At 44.5% G+C, this 25,732-nt stretch overlaps 2 protein-coding genes and 1 long non-coding RNA gene across 3 annotated transcripts; 2 read left to right on the forward strand and 1 right to left on the reverse strand.

Annotated features, from left to right (window-relative positions):
* The first annotated feature begins 41 nt into the window (after positions 1-41).
* LOC111849222 (epoxide hydrolase 3) lies at positions 42-7,870 on the forward strand. Its single transcript, XM_023821921.2, has 7 exons — positions 42-742; positions 1,378-1,463; positions 2,238-2,395; positions 2,795-2,923; positions 5,316-5,419; positions 5,751-5,899; positions 6,250-7,870. The coding sequence occupies exons 1-7, from the start codon at positions 500-502 to the stop codon at positions 6,509-6,511; spliced, it is 1,131 nt and encodes a 376-aa protein (XP_023677689.1). The 5' UTR covers positions 42-499; the 3' UTR covers positions 6,512-7,870.
* Positions 7,871-10,564: 2,694 nt separating this feature from the next.
* Positions 10,565-25,675, reverse strand: LOC111849224 (lysophosphatidic acid receptor 2-like). The gene is made up of 5 exons (XM_023821926.2): positions 25,659-25,675; positions 25,348-25,443; positions 14,476-15,273; positions 14,009-14,256; positions 10,565-12,810 (listed from the first exon to the last, which is right to left on the reverse strand). The coding sequence occupies exons 3-5, from the start codon at positions 15,230-15,232 to the stop codon at positions 12,700-12,702; spliced, it is 1,116 nt and encodes a 371-aa protein (XP_023677694.1). The 5' UTR covers positions 15,233-15,273; positions 25,348-25,443; positions 25,659-25,675; the 3' UTR covers positions 10,565-12,699.
* On the forward strand, positions 20,193-23,046 carry LOC140581692 (uncharacterized). The gene is made up of 3 exons (XR_011984826.1): positions 20,193-20,274; positions 22,045-22,193; positions 22,544-23,046. It is a non-coding gene; the product is annotated as an uncharacterized lncRNA (long non-coding RNA).
* Positions 25,676-25,732: the final 57 nt, after the last annotated feature.

The following is a 25,732-nucleotide window of genomic DNA, read 5'->3' on the forward strand; positions in this document are numbered from 1 at the left end:
CTTTGGCTACGACCAATGAGTGTGCAGACCAATAGAATCCATATCCCGTGCTTCCCTGATGTTAGATGACAAAGTCCCTTGGCGTAGTATACATGTTCTAGGTCTGATTAATTGTTTATGTGTTGTTTACTTTCAGACAAAATGGCTTTTATGATTTAATTACTATATCTGATTATACGTCAGTGTTGCGCGTTTCTTATTTCAAAGTGCACAACTAATGGCCACAGGTTGTGCTTGCGAACTTCTTGGTAGCGATCCTGAAATATTGGATTATAACTACTGCGATTAATTTGTTAGTTAGACGATTCGGATTTAGCAAATGCACAATCGCGGCAGATCGCGATCTCACCGGTCGGACACGGGACTAGGCTCATCCGTCCCTAAAATAAAAAAATTCATTCAGACAAATGTGGGTCAACAACGACCGGCGTGCTTGTTATTCATCTAATTGAATTACTCACCAAACAACATTTCACGTTTGATTACGACGCTAGGAGCAATGTCCAACAAGATTACAAGGTTTCTGCTGCTGCCGACCCGGTTCTGCCTGTGTCTTTTATCCTTACTTTACTGGGTCCTGGTATATGGCACGGCTTTGATAACTGCAAGCATGGTTCTGACCCGTATTGCATGGAGAGGACTGAAGAATCCCCGTAAAACGTTTCAGTGGACAGTTCGCAAATCCCCACCATCCTGCCTGCGGGACCCCGAACTAGGAAGACACGGATATGTGCGGGCCAGGGTAAGGGCTATAATAGAGAATCAACTTTGAAAAATCAATTCCAACGTGGAAACTAGTAGGCTATATATTTGACTGCAACGGCATTTCTGTGCTTCCGGCTTTTGGCAGTGTTCTTTTGGCCCCCAGGTGCGTAACAGTCTAACCTCACTGGCGACAGTAAGATGTGGCTTCGAAACGCCGAATTTATAAACTGCACACAGCGTTAATTAACAATATTTGATCTGAATGAACGGATGAACTTGTCAACCTCTCCTTGTTTAATTTTTGATCAAAAACGGCTTCGGTCTCTGTCCTCTGTGCCCTTTGTGTCACGTCCTCTGTCGCCGATGACTCAATGTCCCACCTTGTCTATAATTAGAAAAATAACCGATAGGAGTGCGATTGGCACCAGTGACACGGGGCTGATGCCAAAAAAAGAGCTTAAAATTAGGCGAGCGCCTGAACCTCATCCCGGTAACGTCTCCACCCGCACTGACCCGGCGCTGAGGGGTGTGATGTAGCAATGACAACTTCCAAAGGCGTGATGCCAAATGATGGTCTTCATAACAATAGTGTCTTTCTGTCTTCTGTTGTCCTCCTTAATCTCATTTCTTAATTTTAATTTCTATCTGTCTCCGCTTTATTCCTTGTCTCAGAGCTCCGGCCTGCGGCTCCATTATGTAGAGAAAGGGGACAACAAAAATCCTCTGATGCTCTTCCTTCACGGTTTTCCGGAGAACTGGTGAGCGCCGGCACGCACATCCCGAGTAAATCTGCTTATTATCAGTCACCAGTAGAGGGCATTAAACAGCGAAGTGCCGTGTAAGAGCGCCGTCACCATTTTTCACGCAGCGTCTATCATCTGATAAAGTTGTTTTAAAATGATGCTTCCTGGGGGAGGTGATTAAGGAGCAATCTGCTTGGTTTTCCCACAGTTACAGCATGTGTCTGTGCACACGTATGCATCCCAGTTGTCTTAATGGAGAAATCCCCATGATTAAAATTACTCCAGCCCCGATCCGGTTACTTAGCCGTTAAGAGACTATTAGGAATGATTCATTGCAATCAAGTCGTCATCGCTGATATTACTGAATGCTTTACAAGGAAACATGCAAGAGAATTACTGACAAAGTCTGGAGCAGTCCCGCCAGCCCCCACTGGAGTTACAGACTACCAAAGCATCCATACTAATTGTTAGTAAATTGACAATAATTAACTGAATGTATTTATTTAGTGACACAATTATCTTCCAAGACTGCAGAACATGTTTGTGTTGTTGATATTATTACATTCTGTGTTTTAGTCACATTTGCTCAGTAAGAAATCCATTGTATGTGAAAACATTATTGGGACTTATTGTACAATTGAATTAAGCCTAATTTAATAGACAATCCAGCTTTCATAGATTAACAGTTGGTCCCAGAGATCAGGACTGAAATAATTCCTTCTTGTTCTTAATTTTATTGAGGATAATTCTGATGAAGCCAAATCTCACTGTTTCCCCGGCCTATTGTAGGTACTCCTGGAGGTACCAGATGTGTGAGTTCAGCGCTCAGTACCACACAGTGGCCATCGACCTGCGTGGCTGTGGAGACTCTGCTGCCCCCTGCAGGCCAGAGGACTATGCTCTGGAAAAGCTGCTGGATGACATCAGGGACACCATTAGCAGCCTAGGTGTGACTCTATTTGCAGTGAATAGGAGAAATAAGGCTTCCAGATCCACAGTAGGTAGGATTTGCCATCTGTGACCAATCGCTGCCTTGTGCATCCCATTGGGAACCAGTAAGAAGGGGATTAAACATGTCAGTTAGCATTTAGCAGATGCTTTTCTCCAATGCAACATACAGTTGAGAAAGCAGGGGCTGCCTGTCCCAATTGGGTATAAGCACCTTGTTCAAGGGTCCGATGATGACATCACACTGTCAGGCACGGGATTTCAACTAGCAACCTTCTGATCATGGGCACAGCATCCTAAACTGCTGAGCCACACATCACCCCCTATTAGCATTGCACATGTTGGCTCTGTGTGTGTCAGCATCACCTTAACATAATTTTTTTCCCCCATATTTCCAGGACACACGAGTTGCGTGTTGGTTGGGCACGACTGGGGCGGGATGCTGGCCTGGTACTTCGCCCTGGAACGCCCTGATATGGTGCAACGTCTCATCATCATGAACGCCCCACACCCCGCCTCCTGGCTAGGTAACATTATTGTTGGTTTGGGATGGTGCCAGAGGCAGAAACGCATGCCGTGGTTCTTCCTTGTGTGGCTCAGCCCCTTCGCCGTTTACCGGGAATTTGTGGGCAATGTGAGGTGGTTCTGCAGAGTTGTGGCTCTAAGGCTGTTGGTGCCTGTCCCAATGGCAACCCCCCCCCCCCCCCCCCCCCCAAACCCGGTGATTGAACATGGTGTTGGAAGCAGTCAGGCTAAAGAAAGAGGCCTTCAGAGCTTGGGTAGCTTGTAGGACACCTGAAGTAGGTACCGGGAGGTCAAGCAGAATGCGACTTTAGCAGTTGTGGAAGCAAAACCTTGGTTGGCAAATGATCAGGTGACTCAGGAGAAGGAAGCAGGGATTTATCTATGTTTACAGCAGGGATGGAGTGCTGTTGACTTCAACTGGAGATATAGTCAGGTGTAGAAGGACTACTTTGAGGTCCTCCTGAATCCCACTAACACTCCTTCCTTGGAGGAAGTAGAGAAGGGGGACTCAGAGGAGGACTTACCCGTCTCTGGGGCTGAGGTCACTGAAGCAGTCCTGGGCCCTGAGTTCCCAAAGGCACTTGATGTTGTTGGGCTGTCTTGGCTGACACACCTCTTCACCATTACATGGACATTGAGGATAGTGCCTTTGGATTGGCAGACTGGGGAGATGGTCCCAGACTTTAAGAAAGGGGACCAGAGGATGTCTTCCAACTTCAGGGGGGGTCACACTCCTCAACCTCCCTGGGAAGGTCTATGCTGGGGTACTGGAGAGGAGGGTCCACTGACAGATCCAGGAGAAACGATGCAGATTCTGTCCTGGTCATTGATCAGTTCTTTACCCGCGCAAGGATACTGCAGGGCTCATGGGAATTTTCTAACCAGTGTACAGGTGTGTTGTGGATTTGGAAAAGACATACAACTGTGTCCCTCAGGGGGTCCTGTGGGGATGCTTTGGAATTATGGGATTCCAGGCCTTCTGCTACAGGCCGTCAGGTCCCTGTATAAATGGAGTGAGAGCTTGGTTTGCATCACCAGCAGTAAATTAGAGTGGTTCTCGGTGGGTGAAGGACTCCACCAGGACTGTCCTTTGTCACCAATTCTGTACATAACTTTTACTGGCAGAATTTCTAGGGTGTCTGGTTTGATGACCTCAGGAACACATCTTTGCTTTTTCCAGATGATGTAGTCCTGTTGGCTTCATCGAGCTATGACCTCTAGTGTGTGCAAGGGCATAGTCTGAGACTGTGGTTCTCAACCAGAAAAGGGTGGATTAGCGCCTCCAGATTAGGGATGATTTACTGCCTTAAGTGGAGGAGTTCAAGTGTCTCTTGTTCACAAGTGAGGGAAGAATTGAGCCAGAGATTGATTGGCAGATCGGAGCAGAATCAGCAGTTACGCACACATGAAGAGACAGCAGAGCTGAAAGGCAAAGCTATGGATTTATGGGTTGATTGACATACCCTCACCTATGGTCACAAGCAATGGTGACCAAAAGAATGAGACTGTGGAAACAGGTTGTGGAAATTATCTTCCTTAACAGGATATCTGGGCTCAGACTTAGAGACAGGTTCCGGAGCTTGGACATTTCGGAGGGGCTCAGAGTAGAACTGCTGCTTCTCTTTATCAGTAAGACCTAGTTGAGGTGGTTCATCTGCTTAGGATGCTTCGAGTATGTCCAACCTGGAAGAGACTGAGACAGATCCAGGTAGATGCTAGAGAGATTATATCACTTGGCTGGTCTGGGAATGACTGGATGTTCCACTGAAGGAGCTGGAAGAGGTGGCTGGACATACCTGCTTAGATTGTTGCCCCCATGACCTGGACCAGGATTAGCTGGAAAAAATGGATGGATGGAACTTCTTCTGTTTTCCAAAAAGTTACTGATATCTTGTTGGATGGGTAGATGAATACCACAACCAGTCCATGTATTCATTAAGTTTCCCAACCAGCTGGTTAATTAATTAGTAAAATAATTTGAGAAGGTATTGATTAGCCAATCTTAGTATCCTAGTGGTCAAGTTAACCAATACATGGGTATATTGGATGGTTAGTCCGAGACCAAGCTCAAGGCATTTAATGACTTCTTAGGTACAGCCATCAGTAGTGTGTCTGTCTGTAAGAGATTTACCTACTTCGGCAGCGACATTAATATCTCTAGTGACTCTTCTATGAAGTCAGCAGACGGATTGGGAGATCATGGGGGGGTCATCAGGGTGCTGGAAAGGGGTGTGTGGCTCCCGATACCTTTGCAAGAGGACGAAGGTCCAAGTCTTTAGAGTCCTGGTGCTCCCTGTCTTGCTGCATCAGCGCATGCTCCCCACTTGACCTGACCTGACAGTGCTGCGGCTGCATTACTTGCCCACTGTGTGTGTTCCCGCTCTCCTCATACAGATGCGGTCTTGCGACGACCTTCTCAGCTCCTGCAGGCTGGACATGTCTGTTTCTTCCAACTGCCCCTACTGCCTGAAATCGCCCTCTCCGTGGAGGACTTCAAGGTACCATCAGCCTCAGATTCAAATCCCATGCTCCGCAGAGTAGCCACATCTCTGCTGGGTCCTTGAGCAAGTTAATACCACCCCCCCTAAAAAACAAAGCACTGGATCGATAACAGACCCTAAGCTTCACTCTTACCTCTATAGGTGTGTGGTTGTACCTCTGTATCTTCTAGTTTCCCTATGCCACGCCCCCTCTGCACAGTCCTGTATCCCTGTGCCATTCCCCCTCTGTACCTTCCTATTTCCCTGTGCCAAGCCTCCCCTGTACCTTCCTGTATCCCTGTGCCCCGCCCCATATGCCTAACCCCTGTACCTTCCTGCCTGCATACAGCTGGTGCGCAGCCTGTTCTGCGGCCGCCGTTTGGGGATCAGGAACAGGGCGCGGCAGCTGACGGCGGAGCAGCTGGAGGGATACCTGTACCGCCTGTCCCAGCCTGGGGGGCTCACGGCTCCACTTCACTACTACCGCGCACTGCTCAGGTTAGTCGGAGCAGATCCTGAATACCGATGGTGCGTGTGTGGGGATACTGGTGGTTGGTGGTCACACTCAGGTCCTGCTGGGCCAGGGCTCCGCCGGGTTTGATTTTCTGTCCTGATTGTGCCCTTGGACATTTTCACAGCTCCCCAAAATTGCACCCCTGAAACAGGTATTTCCAGAAAACAGGGTACAGCCAATGTGCAAAAGCAGAAATCCTAATTATTTACTCTGTGGAGTAAGTTTGGGGAATTTGGAGGAGAAATTTCTAACTGTGATGACTTCATAGCCCCACCCTGTCTTGGTTACCACGACGACCTTTGTGAATCGGTCTGATTCCCATTTCGTATCACAGCAACAGCCTGTACAAGCACCAGGACGCGCAGGTGGCCTGCATGCTCATCTGGGGCGAGGACGACGGCCTGCTGGTGGAGGGGAGGTCAGGCGGCGGGCGGCCGTACGCCAGGGCCGCTGCCACAGTGCACATGATCCCGCACTGCAGCCACTGGGTGCAGCAGGACCAGCCTGAGGTGGTCAACAAGCTCATGTCAGATTTCCTGTTGGGTCTGGGTGTGGAGCAGCACCACACCCATCAACAGGGGCGAGATGGACTGTAACCCAGAAGCTGGAGATTGTGGAGGCTGGACAGTGAAGCTTCTGGAATTCTCTGCTAATATTGCTCATCTTCCTGCAAAAATAATTATCTGTAATTAAACATCGTGGACTCTGACATGCCTCTCTGTGGAAAACCCCCCAGAGATGGTGTTTGGCTCATTGGGTTATGACTCTGTGCTTTTAATCAGAAGGTTGCTGGTTCAATTTCGAAAGCCAACAGAGTGGTTTTGCTGTTGGGTCCTTGAGCAAGGCCCTTAACCCCCAATGGCTCCATCCTTTGCTACCAGCGATTAGTGAAATGAGTCTTTGAATTCCACAATTGCCAGGATTATGTACTAACTGCAACCCTCCTCCCATTGGTCGCTAAATTAGTCCTCCCCACTCAGCCCCCCCCGCTGTTAAGTCTCTCACCAGCTTCCTCTCCTTGCGTTCCATCCCAATCTCCTTCCTGTATCCTCTTTCCTCGCCCCTCGTCTCAGTATCTCCATTCCCTGTCCCGCGCTCCGTCTCCCCCATCCACTCCCTCGGCAACACGACCTCGTCTCTCACAGAACAATGATGGCCTCCCTCCCCCCTTCCTTTCTCCACGTCCCTCTTTGACCCCACCCTCACCCCTGCTTCTCTCACTCCATACCCATCCTCATTCCTGTTTGTTTTTTCTTTTGCCCAGTTTCCCCTCCTCTCTTTGTCAGAACCCTGTTATTCATTCATGCAAACTTCCCCAGCATGAGTCTTCCTGGGTTTCTTTTCCTTTTAAATTGTTTTATGTTTTTTGACTAAACTACACGCCAAGCCCTGAGCTAAGACCTTCTTGGTGCCAAAATCTGCTCATGTTAGATGTGTCCTCTTAGCTGGCTGTCATCTGAAACAGTCGTTCTAGGCTCTTTGTTTTACAGTTTCACCCCCCACCCATCCAAAAAACAAACCCATCCCCCACTGGGTGGAGGATCTCTCCCATAGACTCCCTCCTGTGAAGAGTTTCTGCCCTTCTCACTTTTGGCATGGTTGATTTGTACCGTGCCCAAACACGATTGTCCTTGTTCCTGCTCAGGCCAAAACACTTCCAAATAAGCCACAAAATAGGGACTTTAATCATGAACTCCATTGCGATGTGTGATAGCCGTTTTCCTGTGTTTTCTTCAAAACAAAAAGTTGCAAGGCAATGACCAAAGTTCAGGCAGCACAGCTGCATTGTGTTTGTAGAGAACTGACAAATGCCTCCAATAGCATGCAACCATGTTAATGGACTTTAATGTGTAATAAGTAATGCCTCAATAGTCTATATGATCAAATCGTATTTTTGCTCAATACTACTCTTGTACTCCTTACAAGTAAATAAAGAGTTCACATTTACCACCTTATACATGATTGTTTCATTTTATGGCCATAGAACAGGGGTGGCCATGAAATGGGCCGCTGTGTATGCAGGTTTTTGATGCAACTCCCTAATTAGATTACTGATTAGTGGACTGATTGGCTGAAGAGTCCTCACACCTGGGTTTGAACAGCTGATCAAAAGGTTATCTTGGGTGACCAGATAATCCATGTCAGCGAGGACACTATGAGCTACTTCAGGTTTTACACGCGACCTTAAAACTGAGAGGCTCCTGTGCTTGGCTAAATAGTTCAGATCTTCTTGTGTTTTGACTGTGTTGGCTTCCTTAATTGAAAGACTCGTCCAACTGTTTCGCATCAACATTAGTGACACATGCATGATTGTAGGAGACTGACTAATCAGCACACAACAAAAGCTCAGTGCTTAAGTGAAATCCATGTCCTTTTCATAGAAATGGGTAATTTACAAATCCTGCCCTTGCTCAAAGTGTCATCTCTGACAGGGATTATCTTGTCACCCTAAGCTATCCCAAAAACCTGCATAAACACTGGGCCTTTGTGCATACTACTGCCCACTCCTGCTATAGAATAAATCAAAACAGGCCATCAGTTGCCATAATAAGTCCACTGTTATTACACAAAACATTTTTCAAAGTTCCTAATCTGCCCAGGCATGCTTCATTGAAGACTGAATCTTTCTCATTACTCTTTGCTTAGTCGTCCTTTACATTACATTTTACATATTTAGCAAACACCTTGGTCCAAAGTGACATAAAAGTGGAGCCAATAGCACAATGCAAAAATAGATGCTTTCACCTAGACCTAACTGTCAGCTAGACCTAACTGTCACCTAGACCTAACTGCAACCAGGCCGAGCCACCAATCAATTTCTAGGTACAAGTTTAATAAGCGTTGGAGCGGGAGCTACACAGCAAAGTCTGACAAAGCAAAAACCTATAATAATGTGTTCTGCTTCCCACGTGAATCAAGAGATCAAAATACACAGACAAAGCATAACATGGTGCAGCACAAAAGGTTCCAATTAATGATAGATGTTAGTTCTAGTTCGATCTAGTTAAATGAACACTGTCATAAGAACATCATATCTACTTTACCAGAGTTAAGGAAATTTCAAGAAAATCTAATTACATCAATATAATTACACAACTCAAATAATTCTACATACTGTACCTTGGAATGAAATTCTGTTTTTTTTACATCTATGTTGACGTGTCTGGGGATGTGGCAACGACATCAGCTTGACCATCGTCGCTGACCATAATTGGCAATGAAGGTTTGTGCAACATGTAGTACATCTTGATAACTGAGTGCATCTGCTAGTTAAAATGAAATACAACACACTGTAAAATTGAATGAGTGTACGTTTATGGTCTTTTCAATGAGGGAGATTTATTATTCACCACCCTGCATGGTAATTATTTTCTACCTAATTTCAACCTTTTTTTAATTGAATGTTTTTCGTGTATGTCATAGACACCATCAGAACTAAAAATGTTTGTCATTCTTAAGAACATGTCATGCAACTTAATTATCTTAATTATTATGAAATTGGAGTTCCATATTTTGTAATTCATTACATTAGCTTTTAAAAAATATTTTATGTTACCCTGAAAGACTTTCTTTTGGGTTTTTATGAATCATCCCCCTTTTATTTAAGCCCCGCCCCCAAAGGCAAAAAAGTACTGATATAAATGAAAATCCACAGCTTTAATGGAAAGACATTGTGGAAGAAATGGGATATAAGGTGTTAATTGAGAAAAATATTAACAAAAATTCAATCTGACAGAATTGATGAGTGATTGACAGTGATGATGTAAAATGTAACAAACAAGAACATTTTCCACATCACTCAATCCACAACTTTATGCTACTTGTCCATATATATAAACATGAGATTGGTCAAGTATTTGGTCACATTCCAACTTGAATGTTACCTTTAATGAAAGTCATTTGAGAGATAAGTTATCATAGAAGTCAGTCTTGTTGTGTCTTTAAAATGGTGATTTTGACACTTGAAATCCATTAAAATATCAGAACACACTTTCCAGAAAATCAGGTAAACATATACCAGCGAGAAATGCACATCTTGAAATTCAGTTCATATATTCAGCCGTGAACACAGGAATGCAAACTGATCTTTTCTTCAGCAGATATATCTTTGCCTGCTGTATCTTGCGCAAACCGGTTGTGAGGATATCATCAGATTACCCAAGATATCTTCAAATGCAGTGAAGCAAATGCCCTTTCTTCCTTATTTTGGGTCAATGAAAGAATTCAACTTCACATCTTGTTGTTTTGCATCAACCATTATGACCCAAGTCTCAGTTCTGCTTGGGGCTGTTTCAGTTGACGTTCCCTTGAATGAATTAGTAGGCTTCTGTGTCCATGGCTTCCATCAGAAGTGACAGAGGACTTTCATATGTGGCCTCGGAAGTGGTGGTGTAGCTTTCATCAGGCTGCCGGCCATTATTATCTAGATGGTATGTTGCTGGGCAAAAAACACTGATGTCTGATTGGCTCACTAGAGGCATGGAAGCTCCCTGCAGGGATGCATCAATACTAGGGGTGCATTGTAACTGTTAATTTTGCAAAAATAAAACAAGTGTTTAGGGTATATCATGATACTTTATTCAAATTGATGATGATATGAATGATCATAATAACCATACAATATTTTATCGACACATCATCAAGCCCTACAAGCCCTACAATCGTTTGACATTTCATCTCTCCCAGCTAGTGTTTGATGCTTGTATTGTTGCAGAGTGTAGCTGGTGGCAATTTCGACATACTCTTTCTTTTCTTTTGTTTAAAATCTTCTGTTCATTTTCATGTCTTTTGTCATTCTGGACCTAAACAGGTAAATAGTATTTTAAAAAAAGGAATTTAAAAGGAATATCCACAAAAAACTAATTGTTTTCATTTTAGAATGCATTTCTTAGAGTTGTATCAATCACTTGCAGCATGCATTCATCTGCTAAATTTGTATTCTGTATGAGCACATTGTTCAAGGCATCATATTTAATAATAATAACATTGTAATGCAATTTCAAATACATGTATTTTACAATTGTAAAATGTTGAAAGCTAGGCCTACAACAAACTGTAAACGGCACTTCGTTTATAAATTCATGGAGAGCAACTATATATCCACATTAATACGTTTATTCTAATGGGCCTAACCTTCTAAATTCAGCAAAGACGTTTATAGGTTCGATGGATCTTTGCAGAAAAATGTAGTTTTAATTGGTGTAAGCCGACAAAATCCCTCGTCTTCTACTATGGAAAATGCCCGATCGTATAATAATAAATGTACATTACTTTCGTAGTTATGTCTTTACTGCTGGTGCTAGTATACTTAGAATATTGCTAAAGTTTAAATATTTGCAAAGATTGATACATCAGACCAATGCCAGATCTTGATTTTGAACAAATATCGACCAATACTGAAATGTTTACTGATACATTGAGCATCTCTAAATAAAAATAAGTATTTTACTAAAAATAACCATACATTATGTAAATCAGAGTACGCAAGGACACAGACAGGTATGGAAGTCCGTTCCTGCCACATTACAAAAAAGAAGTTTGCTTAATTGCGACTTCATTTCTCAAAGTTCTGAGTTCTTTTCTAACAACCATCAAGCAGTCAGAGACGTATGATATCACTTCTTCCTCTACTTTTATGGTTCTATGCAACATGCCTACAGTGGCTGACAAGCGAAGGCTACAATGGCTGCGTCCGCTCTGCCCCGGCATTGTAATATTTCCAGCTGTGTGTGAGTGGTAGCCTGCATTGAATCTTGAAAGGATAATTACATTGTAAATGTTAAGCAGGTTTGAAATGAAAAGGTGCAATTAAACTTAAACTTCACCCGATCGAGTGTGATCCAGGCATATCTAACGTTAATGCTTTGTGACATTGCACAAAATGTGTTCTAATTAAAGTTGGTGAAAAATACCGAACGTGTATTTCATTCGGTAGGATACTGGAAGCCCTATGCAAACACTGGCTTCAAAAGAATAATTGAATATTTCAAACTAAAGCAATGAAGGCAGCAGTAGTGCTACCCTGTTATACTGCTTTCAGAATGTAGCCAGCTACCATGGCATCCAAAGTAACTTGCCAGCTGATTACATCATGTGAATAATGTATGTTTGGGATATATTCCTAAATATAGCATCTTGCAGAGGAGGTGATGCTACCTGCTTGACTAAAAAAGCAGGCTTCCATAGACTGTTGTATGGCATTGCCATTACAAAGATGTATTTTATTTCTGATTGCAGCCACCTGAAACTTTATAATCCAGAAGAGAGGAGACATATACATACTGGTATTTCCGGATTTGCTTAGCTAATCTTTCTTCAAATCCGCTAGCCATACTTTGTCTTCAGTCTGATCACAGAGGGTAAAAAAGGTGTTAATATGCAGCCTTTTGTTGGTTACTGTCAGATATCGACAGATATCGACTTGTCTGATATAGCTGATTACCGATGATATTGTCGTTCCATCTTCATAAAAGTGGACAAAAGCACAAATCACATCAAATAGCAAAGGCAAGTTTTCATTTCAGTCACTGGGAGGCTAAACATTAAACACCAGTGACTGAACATTATAAACAGCATCAAGTACAAATAAAAGCTTTCATGTCGATAACACACAGAGTTTGCCGGTCTGCCCCGGCAACCAGGAGACTTCGCAGTTCGCTGTAGGTAAATCCGTAAGCCATCAGACAAACTGTGTGCTTCTACCCAGAGCTATTTCACCCCAGAAATCCAGAGCTTCAGGATACATGTTAGTTCCCAACCTGGTGGCTCAGCCTCCCTATCAAAATTAAGACTCCAAAGTGAGTGTTTGTTCGACAATCGGGCCATGATTCTGCACTGCAGGGGCGTTGACACGGCGCTGGGGGGTCTTCCCTAAGTCCTCTTCATTTTGGAGTTGCTGGAGAAAGACAATCCCCATACCAAGAAAGAGAAGGTTAGCTGACACCATGCATCAGTTTAAGAGGAGAAAACATTTGAAGATGACAATGAAAAATCACACATTTGAAATGGAAATTATGTGAAGGTAAAGTCCTCATAGGGCTGGGGGCTGGGTATGACTGGCCTGTCATTGTTGAGTTTACACCTGGAAGAGGTGAGTTACTGCTTCAAGTGGAGGAGTTTATGCATCAGGGACAGGAGGTTATGCGGACATTGTGTGAGTCTGTGGTGGTAAAGAGGGAGAGGAGACAAACGGCAAAGTCTTCAATTTGTCGACTGATCTACATTCTTACCCTCATGTATGGTAATGAGCACTGGATAGTGACTGAAAGAATGACATCATGGATAGAAGTGGCAGAAAGTAGCTTTTTTTTTTGCACGGTGGCTGGGATTTGCCTTAGAGATCTGGTAAGGAGCTCAGACATTTGGGAGGGGCTCAAAGTAGAGTCACTATTCCTCCGTACACAAAGGAACTAGCTGAGGCAGTTCGAGTATCTGTCTAGGATGCTTCAGACATGTCCCACCAGGAGGAAAACCCTGGGCAGACCAAGGACATGCTGGAGGGATTATATGCCTCAGCTGGCATGGCAACACCTGGATATCCATCTGGCAGAGCTAGAACAGGTGGCTGGGGAGAGGGAGGTCTGGGCATCTCTGCTCTGACTACTGCCTCCATGACCTGGATCCAGATAAGCAGTAGAGAATGGATGGATGGACGTGATCTAGGTGTCAGTGTCACATCCTTTGACTGAGCTATTAGTTTAAGCAGAACAATAGCATTACTGTAAAAGGAAAATTAGGGACTGAGAAATGAACAACTTTAAAAAGGATGAATAAATAACAAAGAAAAATCTTTTATGAAAAACAGGCCATATGGTAATGTTGGTTTGTTTGCGTCACTGACGTGACGCACTTCAGGATCCCTGCATCTCACAGATAGACAGCTGATAGGTCCTTCTTATCCACATGCAGAAATGTGACAGAATTATGTACAGATACACATACATAAATGACCCACACTGGCACTGTGGATAGACAAACAAAGGACAGAGACACAAACATGCACATACACCTGACCGGAGCAGCATTTAAATGGCCCATCCTTTGTGCACATTGTGTGAGTTGGAGTGATTGTTACTGGAACTTTCTGAGAGTACCTCTTGAATCAGGGTATCAGCAGGAACGCTCTGCACCCCGCCCCTCCTGCAGGGGCTACATAAGATGCCCTTAAAGGTCGACAGCATCTCTTGGTTCCGCAAGGAGCAGATGATGGGGTTGACCACAGAGTTACACTCAGCCAGGACCATGAAGTACTCATGCACCTTCAGGATGCCTGTGCCCCTGTAGCCAAGGCCATCTAGCAGGAGGACCACTAGACCTGGAGTCCAGCAGATCACAAAAGCACCTGGAGGATACAAACAGCTTAATCAGTAATCATCTCAATCTATACAGAGAGTGATAGCGTGGGGGGGGGGGGGGGGGCAGGAACCGGTTGTCGTCTCTGAATTTGGTACAGTGATCAATGACTTTTGGGGGGCATCAGCGGCCAAACAACCATGAATGTATGTCTCTGTGAAAAGGCTGTCCAGTGTACATTCACTTGTATGTGAGAACGGTCCCTCACCTAGGATCATGGTCAAGGTCTTCACGAGACTCATGACAGTATCCATTTGCTTTTTCTGTGTTTGGTGCTGGGATATCCTCTGGATTTTCTTGTGCACGTACAGGAAGATGCGCAAGTACATGATCGCCATGATAATAAAGATGACCAGGTTGAGCACGGCCCAGAAGATCAGGAAGCTCCTGCTGTATAAGGGCACCATGGTGGAGCAGTTTTTCAGGTCACACAGGCAGTGCCAGCCCATGCTGGGGATGAGGCCCATCAGCAGGGCCACTAGCCAGATGCCCAGGATGAGCAGTGCCACCCGACAATTGGATATCCTGCTGTGGAACTTGACAGTGAAGATAATCTGGTGCCTTTCCACGGCCACGGCCAGCAGATTGACCACAGACGCTGTCAGGCTTATGTTGATCAGACCCTGCCGCACAAACCACTGGGCTTTGGTCATCTTTGTAATCCAGGGGCCCGTATGGAACATCAGGTAGAGGTAAGAGGCGCCGGCAAACAGGTCGGACGCAGCCAGGTTGCCCAGTAGGTAGTAGATGGGGTAGTGGAAGCCACGGTTGATGATGATGGCCACCATGACCAAGCTGTTGGCAAAGAGGATGAAGGCACAAACTATGATGCCCAGGATCACCACCAGCAGGTTTTGCGAGGTCCACGAATTGCTGATGTGCTTGTCACTGTGATTGTAGAAGAACTCCAGCGACCGGTTGCAGTAGCATCCGGGTGTGTCGTCGCCGTCAATGTCTATACACATTGCTGCCAAGGGAGAGGAGGAGCATGCAAGAGTAGGGCCACCTATTCAATAAGAGGACCAATATAAGTACAATTTGGCAAAAATATTTTCAAAGTTACAGGGAAAAGGCATAAATTAACTAGATCACTCTGGGGATTTTATGAATCAATATCGAATTGTCAAAACCAGGATCATGATCAATCATAACATCGATATATTCATCAAATTTTTTGCATTAATTTTTGAAGATGTCCCAATCAGTTAAATCAAAGGAGTCTTGTAGCTGCTCAGTGGCTTCAGTAGTCCAACTCAGAGCCAAGTTTTCTTTGCTGGTTTTCCAATTTTAATTTATGCTTATAAGGAGAATGTCAACAGGATCAAAGGATGTTCAGCTTTGCCCAGAGGTGCTTGGGCCCAGGGATGGTCCAAGACGATGATTGTATCCTTCATCGGATGCTCATAATACTTCCGACACTTATTGGCAGCACTGTCCCATCCCACTTCCCCCTCCCCAACCCCCCATCGACCAATTTAACTGCTGGCACCCCACCTCTCCCAGTCAACAAATTTGCACCCCCTTATCATGGCCAGGGTGGGGTATCTGACAAAATGCTGAAAAACCACAAACTGAAGGTTGTATTATCTGGGCAACTTTCAAATGGACATTTTTTTGAGCACACGCAACCATTAAAGCAACAGCAAAATCTTTATAATTGCAAAGACCACAGCCTAACTGGCCATAAATGGGTACATTTGAGAAAGCTGAGTCTACATAGCTAATATGTAGACTTTTCAAGTCTGAAAGCCAACACTACTATAGCAAACTCTCTCATCGTCTCCGCTGATAAAGCCTCGCCTCTTATGCATACATTTGCGTGCACAAAAACATCTTCAAAACATTAAACTGGTAGTTTCTTACCAATCAAGAAGATGTATTTCTGTCGTTGTCCTATCAGCGCAAATGCGTCGTTATCTTTCAATCATATTCCGGATTTGCACGTAAGCCTTGGGTTTTGCAAGATTCTCCTGATACCCGTGGACAGCAGCTCCTGCGCCTTACTGGTTCATACTGGTGTCTACTTACTATGCACATGGCTGCACCCACACATAGGCTGCATGCAAAGGTATATATTACCTGAAAATCAAAACAATGCAGACGGTCCATTCTGTGACCCAAACGTACTTTGATGGTTTATTGGCAAGAGGAGCAGCAGAAGGAGGTCAGAATGGAAAACAGACTAAAAATCAACATGGCTAAGCAAATTTGAAAGGTTGGTTCTTCTGGATAATGTAGTGCTGTTAAAGATCCTTGGTAAATATTGTAGGGTGACCACCATCTTGCACGCAATAATAGGTCGATTATGTACACACCCCTCCATGCAGCCATTGGTCAGTCTGCTTCTCAATCATCACCCTGAACAACCAGAGATGGAGTAACAGCTTGCATGATAAACACCATTTTTTTAAGCGCACACTATGCCTGGCATGTCTGACAAACTCCCAAGATTGTTTTCATTGGCCAACAGTATAAGAATGCTGATTGGCCACACAGCACACTGACACAAACTATGGCATGTGGTGTGTAGCCAGTCAGTACTGATACAATCTATAGTGCAAATGTATCTCACAGTCCCACTTTCATCTCTGATGTGAAGGAAAGCCAGAATTCCGCCTGACAAAGAAGGTTACTCCGGCTAAGAATCAATCAATTCAACAAAAAATATTAAATCAGCTGAGAAATGGAAAACAGGGTTAGCTCAGGGTTCAATTTGGGACTTGTTATGTGGTAGAAACTTATCTGCTTCACTTACCATCAGATATAATGATACCAGTCTGACTACAAAAGATATAGTCAATACTATCAGTTAATTAAATTAGCTCATAAAAATACCTCATTTACAAATGTGTTGTAAATAATTAGTGGCAAGTAAATTTTACCATGTAGTACATTTTACTCCATATAGACAGTTGCACTATGGTGCCTATTAGACTGTTACTCACAACCATATCATTCCATTCGCTCTTCCTGCACCACCAGTAATCACATAAGTTTATGTATTGTAATCTCCACCTAATTTCCAGATGTTTGACAATAAGGTATGTTAGAATTTCAAGGACCTACACAAATATATAGTGCCCTCCAAAATGACTGTTCCCTTTGGTAGAAGATAAAAAGGAATTATATGTCTTAGCTATGAAATAATGCATGGTACCACCTGAAACAAACTTGACAGTGAGAGAAATCATGATTAGAGAAAATCATGAGAGTAACTAGTTAACTTTTTTTTATCTATTGACACTCTTATGTATACACACTCATTAACCACTTCACTCAGTGGTTCATGCTTAAGTGATTAGGGGGAATTATGGCACATCTATCATACAGTAGCACTCAACCTGCGTGACTGTGGAGACTCTGCTGCCCCCTGCAGGCCAGGAGACTATATTCTGGAAAAGGGGCTGAGAGATCTCGGTGTGACTCTGTGTGCAGTAATAGGAGACATAAGGCTTCCATATACACAGTAGGCAGGATTTACCATGTTTGGCTAATCTTGTGCATCTTATCGGGAACCAGCAAGAAGTGAGCTAAACCTGGCAGTGCAAGACAGCACATAGTAATTAGTAATGTTATTAAATGTATTTTGCAGATTGGTGAACAATTGAGACACAGGGTCAGCTTGTCCCTGGAGAAACTGGGGTTATGGGCCTTACTCAAGAGCCCAGTGATGACATCACACTGACTTCAACTGCTGAGCCACACATCTCCGCCTATTAGCATCGCACATGTTGGCTCTGTGTGTGTCAGCATCACCTTAACATTAATGAAAGTTTTTTCCCCATATTTTCCAGGACACGACTGGGGCGGGATGCTGGCCTGGTACTTCACCCTGGAACGGCTTGATATGGTGCAGTGCCTCATCACCATGAACGCCCTGCACTCCGCCGCCTGGCTGGGTAATGCCATTGCCCGTTTGGGATGGTGCCAAATGCAGAAACACATGCAGTGGTTCTTCCCCGTGTGACTCATTACTGTCCAAAAGTCTTAGGCAATCAAAGGAAACATTTAAAGCTGTTTGTCTGGGCAGTGAATGTACATTTCATCAGAAAGGAAGACATTTTAACATTAGAACATATACAAATTAACAGTAACACAATAAAATCTAGCAGGAATTTCTTTTGTTCTTCAAAAAGTTATTCATGTCACGTTGGATGGCTACAAACCTCTCCTCTGGGACACCATTGCACATATCCATTAAATTTCACCACCAGCATATTTAATCAATTTAATAAGTTAAATAATTAGATGAGGTACTGATTACTCAATCATGGTATGCTAGTGGCTGAGTCAACCAATGCATGGGACTGTTGGATGGTTACCGTAAATACTGGGGTGACTCACAGTGTCAGGGGGGACAACATGAGCTACTTTGGGTTTTACGAACTGCTTTAAAACTGAGGCTCCAGTGTTTGGCTAATTAGTTCAGTTCTCCTTGTGCTTTTACTGGTTTGTTTCCTTGATTGAAGGACTCATCCAGCTGTTTCACATTAACATTAGTGACACATGCATGATTATAGGAGACTGACCAATCAGCACACGCCAAGGACTCGGTGCTAAAGTGAAATCCAGGTCCTTCTAATTGAAATGGTAGTTTACAAATCCAGTCCTAGCTCAAAGTGTCCAACCTTGATATAGATTAGGTGGTCACCCTAGGTGACATTAGGAGACCTTTACCAATGGCTAATCTAGCACACTTTGATGGACATAAAATCATTGTTTTAGCCCAACATAAATGTAAATGAAACATAATTTCCATTAGGACCTCATCACAGTATTGCAGCTGCATCTCTTGCCCACTCTGCATGTTTCCGCTCTCTCCCCCGTATAGACACAGTCTTTACGAAGACCTGTCTGCTTCTTCCAGCTGCCCCTGCAGCCCCCCTCTCCGTGGGGTACCACTCAGACGTCATAGCTGTGGTGCATTTCCATGGAAAGGTGTAGTGGGACTATGGTATGTGTGACTGGAAACCACAGACATTCCCTGGTATCATGTTTTTGTCATTTTCTCCTAACAGGATGTTAGTTCGAGACTTCAGATGCAAACGGAAGGAATAGTTTACTACAGTGCTGCTCACACTTCCTACTCTTACCCTCTCTGTATCTTTCGATGTGGGTTTTACATCTCTCTGTTTACGATCAGAAGGTCACAGGTTCATATCCTGTGCTCGGCAGAGTAACCACATCTCTTTTGGGCCCGTGAGCTAGATCCTTTACGTTAAAGTTTAGTTTCATTATTAGTGTTTATTTACCATTATAAGCCTAACTGATTGAACAGAAATATCCATTTTATGGGTAAAATGGCCCCAAATCTGTCAAACATTTCAGCTGTAAACTGGCCAGTTCCAGCCTGCCTGAGGTTCTGGGGTTTATTTTGGATTTTTCTTAAATGAAAATGCATTTCATTTGATTGTGAGTGTGGCTGAACATTGCTTCAGACCAATCAAGGTTTCCTGTTTTCCTGTGACCTGCTCGCAATGCCCAACTTCCCCACCATGGCTTCCGTTATCCGTTAATTACCAGACTTTGACTGGGGAATTCTGTTGAAATCCTACAAATTTAAATCTATCCGGTCGTAATGTCCGGTGAATGTTAATTCTCTCTAAGCACAATTTGAATTGTATTAAAATAGGCTACAATAGGCTACAATAAATTTTTCTCATATTCTTCTATTTTAAAAAAGCTGTCTTTATTCGTTTTTTATCTGAATGTGTAGGCTACAGACTTGCTAATGACTGTTATTTGTTCCATTCACTCTGATGACGCGTCTGCACCTTAGCAGCAAACGGAAATGAGCGAGACAGATCAGGCAGCGATGTCTGCTACGGCTCTCCTGCGTGGGCCACACACCGGCCAAGGTAGCGTGTGTGATCCCAGTCTCGAGTGTGCCCGCAGAAAATAATCTCATGGAGGACAAGGCCACAGAGCTTAAGCCCAGGACACATCAGCCGCATGCCGTGCGCGTCACAGCTGCAGAACATATTGATCTTCATCTTGATATTAAAAGGTTAGATCAGCCGCATTGCCTGCGGGAGACATGCGTCTAGTGACACGTCATCTAGAGATAGTTAGAAGATGAGTTGATAGTTATACTGACATCATACCAGCTGAATTACATAACTGACACTTTTCACTATAGTTTCAATGTCTAGGTATATATCATAGACATGAAAAACTATAAATATTAATTATTTGATAACACTTCACTTGATGGGCACAAATAAGTATTATTCTTACATTATAATTAATGTATTAATTGACCACAAACTAAGTCTTAGTTACATACTGATTTCATGTTAATTTATCATTAATGAATCGTGATGCATGTTATCCCAAGCAGTTTCTATATTTGTTACTTTGTTAATTCTGTGAACCTTTGCGAACTACTGAAGGAACAAGTCATGAATAACACAAGTGAAATGCTGATCTCATGTTTCTTCATCATTAATGAATCGTGACGCATCTTTTATCTCAAGTAGCAACTATATTTGTTCATGGTATTTCGGGAGTAATTGAGTTATTACTAAGTATTTGTACCCTGTCAAGTAAGGTGTTACCAGTCATTTTAACCATGTTTCCAATTGCTGTTATTAAAGGAGAAAGTGGAGGCTACATATGTACTTTATAGTCAGAGCAGAAAGCTCAGTGCAGGTTATTATGTTGATAATTTGACAGAACATTGTCATACCCCACATGCCTTTTCCCCCATGCACGTGCTTTTTCACAGGTGAAGCCAAAGTGTGGACAAATGCGCGGGTCCACGCTGCAGCAGTTCAGCGTCGAAGTCGCCACCCAGCCGGTGTCCCAAACTTTATGCGCATTGTAATTTGTGGAAAGACACTTGGCACCTTCGATAATTTGGTAGCTGCATGTTTCACTGTTGCAAAAAAGCATAAAAAGAAAGAACAATAGGTTATGGGGGTTTTTTTTTCAGAGCTTTCATTTGATGTTATTTTAAAGGTCCATAGTGAATGGAAATAATTTGATTTCAAGTTCACAGCAGTACATTATAATTAAAACGTTATGAACCAGATAGGCCTAGATGTATTTCTTGGTTTGCTTGCAAAAGGTTTTTTCTTCTGTTATATTTTAGCTGAGAATATGTAGGCCTAAAGCTGAAGGAAATTCTTTGTGTTTATGTGTTACACCATAGACCTGCGTAATGTCTATTTTATTTTTTTGTTATGCACATAAGTCTATTGACGGGACTTGTTTTATATGAAAAAGCCTACTTATCAAAAAAAAGTAAAAATCTACATCCCTTGACGATGTGATTCTTTATATAGCCTGACTATCAATTGTTTTTAAGCTCATTAATGAGCACAAATAATAATTGACTGTAATTTGTCCCATTTGTCCAGGATATTGAAATCTTCTCGCACCAATTTTTTTCTAATGGAATCGCTGATCCTCACCTTCTTGTTTGTGCCACGCCCCCTGTACCTCCATGGGGCCCTGTGCCAAGCCTCCTCTGAATCTTCCTGTTTCCTGTGCTACGCCTCTTCTGTACCGCCCTGTGCCACGCCCCCTGTACCTCCATGGGGCCCTGTGCCAAGCCTCCTCTGAATCTTCCTGTTTCCTGTGCTACGCCTCTTCTGTACTGCCCTGTGCCACGCCCCCTGTACCATGGGGCCCTGTGCCAAGCCTCCTCTGAATCTTCCTGTTTCCTGTGCTACGCCTCTTCTGTACCGCCCTGTGCCACAACCCCCTGTATCTTCCTGTATCCCTGTGCCCCGCCCCATATGCCTAACCCCTGTACCTTCCTGCCTGCATACAGCTGGTGCGCAGCCTGTTCTGCGGCCGCCGTTTGGGGATCAGGAACAGGGCGCGGCAGCTGACGGCGGAGCAGCTGGAGGGATACCTGTACCGCCTGTCCCAGCCTGGGGGGCTCACGGCTCCACTTCACTACTACCGCGCACTGCTCAGGTTAGCCGGAGCAGATCCTGAATGCCGATGGTGCGTGTGTGGGGATACTGGTGGTTGGTGGTCACACTCAGGTCCTGCTGGGCCAGGGCTCCGCTGGGTTTGATTTTCTGTCCTGATTGTGCCCTTGGACATTTTCACAGCTCCCCAAAATTGCACCCCTGAAACAGGTATTTCCAGAAAACAGGGTGCAGCCAATGTGCAAAAGCAGAAATCCTAATTATTTACTCTGTGGAGTAATTTAGGGGAATTTGGAGGAGAAATTTCTAACTGTGATGACTTCATAGCCCCACCCTGTCTTGGTTACCACGACGACCTTTGTGAATCGGTCTGATTCCCATTTCGTGTCACAGCAACAGCCTGTACAAGCACCAGGACGCGCAGGTGGCCTGCATGCTCATCTGGGGCGAGGACGACGGCCTGCTGGTGGAGGGGAGGTCGGGTGGCGGGCGGCCGTACGCCAGGGCCGCTGCCACAGTGCACATGATCCCGCACTGCAGCCACTGGGTGCAGCAGGACCAGCCTGAGGTGGTCAACAAGCTCATGTCAGATTTCCTGTTGGGTCTGGGTGTGGAGCAGCACAACACCCATCAACAGGGTTAATTATCTGTAATTAAACATCGTGGACTCTCCAACTGACATGCCTCTCTGTGGAAAACCCGCCAGAGATGGTGTTCGGCTCATTGGGTTATGACTCTGTGCTTTTAATCAGAAGGTTGCTGGTTCAATTTCGAAAGCCAACAGAGTGGTTTTGCTGTTGGGTCCTTGAGCAAGGCCCTTAACCCCCAATGGCTCCAGGGACTGCCCTGCTTGCTCACCTGTATACTGCTTTGGATAAACGTATCTGCAAAATAAATCAAACATGATTCCCCACCTTGCTCTCTTTCTCCATCCTTTGCTACCAGCGATTAGTGAAATGAGTCTTTGAATTCCACAATTGCCAGGATTATGTACTAAATCCAACCCTCCTCCCATTGGTTGCTAAATTAGTCCTCCCCACTCAGCCCCCCCCCCCCGCTGTTAAGTCTCTCACCAGCTTCCTCTCCTTGCGTTCCATCCCAATCTCCTTCCTGTATCCTCTTTCCTCGCCCCTCGTCTCAGTATCTCCATTCCCTGTCCCGTGCTCCGTCTCCCCCATCCACTCCCTCGGCAACACGACCTCGTCTCTCACAGAACAATGATGGCCTCCCTCCCCCCTTCCTTTCTCCACGTCCCTCTTTGACCCCACCCTCACCCCTGCTTCTCTCACTCCATACCCATCCTCATTCCTGTTTGTTTTTTCTTTTGCCCAGTTTCCCCTCCTCTCTTTGTCAGAACCCTGTTATTCATTCATGCAAACTTCCCCAGCATGAGTCTTCCTGGGTTTCTTTTCCTTTTTAAATCATTTCATGTTTTTGACTAAACTACACGCCAAGTCCTAAGCTAAGACCTTCTTGGTGCCAAAATCTGCTCATGTTAGATGTGTCCTCTTAGCTGGCTGTCATCTGAAACAGTCGTTCTGGAATCTTTGTTTTACAGTTTCACCCCCCACACCCACTCAAAAAACTCCCCCATCACCCATTGGGTGGAGGATCTCTCCCAGAGACCCCCTCCTGTGAAGCGTTTCTGCCCCCGGCCAATTTAAACTCAACCTCCTTCACAACCCCCCCCAAGAAGGGCAATGCAAATGAACGCCCGTGTGTGCGTGACCACAGCTTGTGTGTTCACCACGGGCCCGCCTCTCATTTTCAGTGTGACTAGCAGATTAAAATGACTCTTGGGACCATGATTCCCCGGCTTTAACCAAAACTTCACGGTGTGTGTTACTCGTTTTTGCATTCCTGGAATGTGTAGAGTCGGCTGTTCTCAGCACTGAGTGGGTCTGGAATGATGCGTGAGTTCGTCCATGTTTGTGGCTAATCGCTTCCAGATCGCCGAGTACAGTAACTCGATCTGTGCGTGATTACAGATGTGAAGGAAGGACCCCCTGCACTCAAACGACCATAAAATGGGAGGGGGGCATGGTTAGTAGAACTAATTTTTATTACAAGAACGGAAATACTCCTCTCCCAAATACGTCCATTGCCACTTTGGCTTACCCGCACCCTCTCACTTTATAATCTACAAATAACAGACTTCTGGCCCATCTTTGACTTCATTAAATCATGAACCACAATTTCCGTCTCTCAGCCCTTCATCTTATGCTTCCTGAACCCATTTAGGTGTCTCGCTACACCATTACCAAATAAAGGTCGTGCCTGTATCCTTAACACCCTGACTAAAGGCGTTAATGACTCACTGAGCCGCCCATATGCCTCCATGTCCAGCAGCGTCGCTTCCACAACCTACACAGGAATCTAGTCAGACCAGTCGTTAGCACGTTAATGTCGTGCCCACCTAATACACGGTAAGAGAATGCTCTAAATATTTGCATTTAATGACACTGTGACAGCCATTGCTGTACCATTTCTTGACCCCATTTGTAAAAACCCAAGAGTCATTTGGGAATCCCCTCTTATGTCTACCCATTCTCCATGTTTTTGCTCCCTGCCAGCTCACGGTAGGGGAGGGAGCTGGAAGGAGCAAAAACACGAACCATCTATAGGCCCTCAAGGACCAGGTTGGGGAACACTAATAAAAAATCCTGGGGTCAACACACTGGCGAATTCTTGTAGACACTTTGTTCAAAATGCAAAGTTTTTACCACAGACATGGTATTTAAAAATGTAGACTACAGTGTTTTTTCTAAGTCAGACACATCTCTCCCTCATAAACTCTGTTCTAGGATGGAGAGTGATGGTCTTCCCCAGATGGTCAACGTTCTTGCCCTCTGCAATTCCATGGCAATCGGGCAAGAGCAAAAATGTGGACTGCCTGGGCATCCACAAGGACTTGCATGAGAAACAGAGACCTATGGCATATTCATAGTCACCTATTAATGTATGAAGAGCAGGGCCCAAACAAATGTTCGTCTGTCAGCCATGATTTGTGTCGTCTGGCCCATGAAATGCTTTGGGGAAGGGCAGGGGAATGTAGGTTCAGGCAGCGTGTGACTTTGATACTATGGGGCCTCCTGTGCCTGCAGGCTCTGTATTTCCCCCGCATGGCCTGGCTGCAGCTCTAATTACAGCAACAAAGGCATACCAGGCTCTTGCAAGCAAGCAGGAGCATGTCTTACCTCTCCTCCTCCTTTTTAACCAGTTGTAACCAGCTGCTTGTTCTTTTTTTTCTTTTGAACATGTCACCTGGTGTGTCACACTGCGGTTCACCCTGACTGCAACGAACAGTTGAATTTAGCCTTCAACGAAATATTACCATAAACCTCAGTGTTTCAGTTCGACGTATATGGCCAGGACCGAATTTGTACGTCACGCTATTTCCACGACGACGCCTTCACCATTATTTACAACACCACGGTCACCAGAAGCAAAACTAATGCTACGGCTTAAAAGAGACCTAGAGACAAATCCATTCTAGAGCTACACTTACAAGCGGGCTCAGACACACGCGGGCGCTCACTCGAAAATCACCTTCATGCGCAGAAAATTAATTTATGTTTATTG

This window comes from Paramormyrops kingsleyae, chromosome 22, assembly GCF_048594095.1.
Source record: "Paramormyrops kingsleyae isolate MSU_618 chromosome 22, PKINGS_0.4, whole genome shotgun sequence".
Classification (NCBI taxonomy): domain Eukaryota; kingdom Metazoa; phylum Chordata; class Actinopteri; order Osteoglossiformes; family Mormyridae; genus Paramormyrops; species Paramormyrops kingsleyae.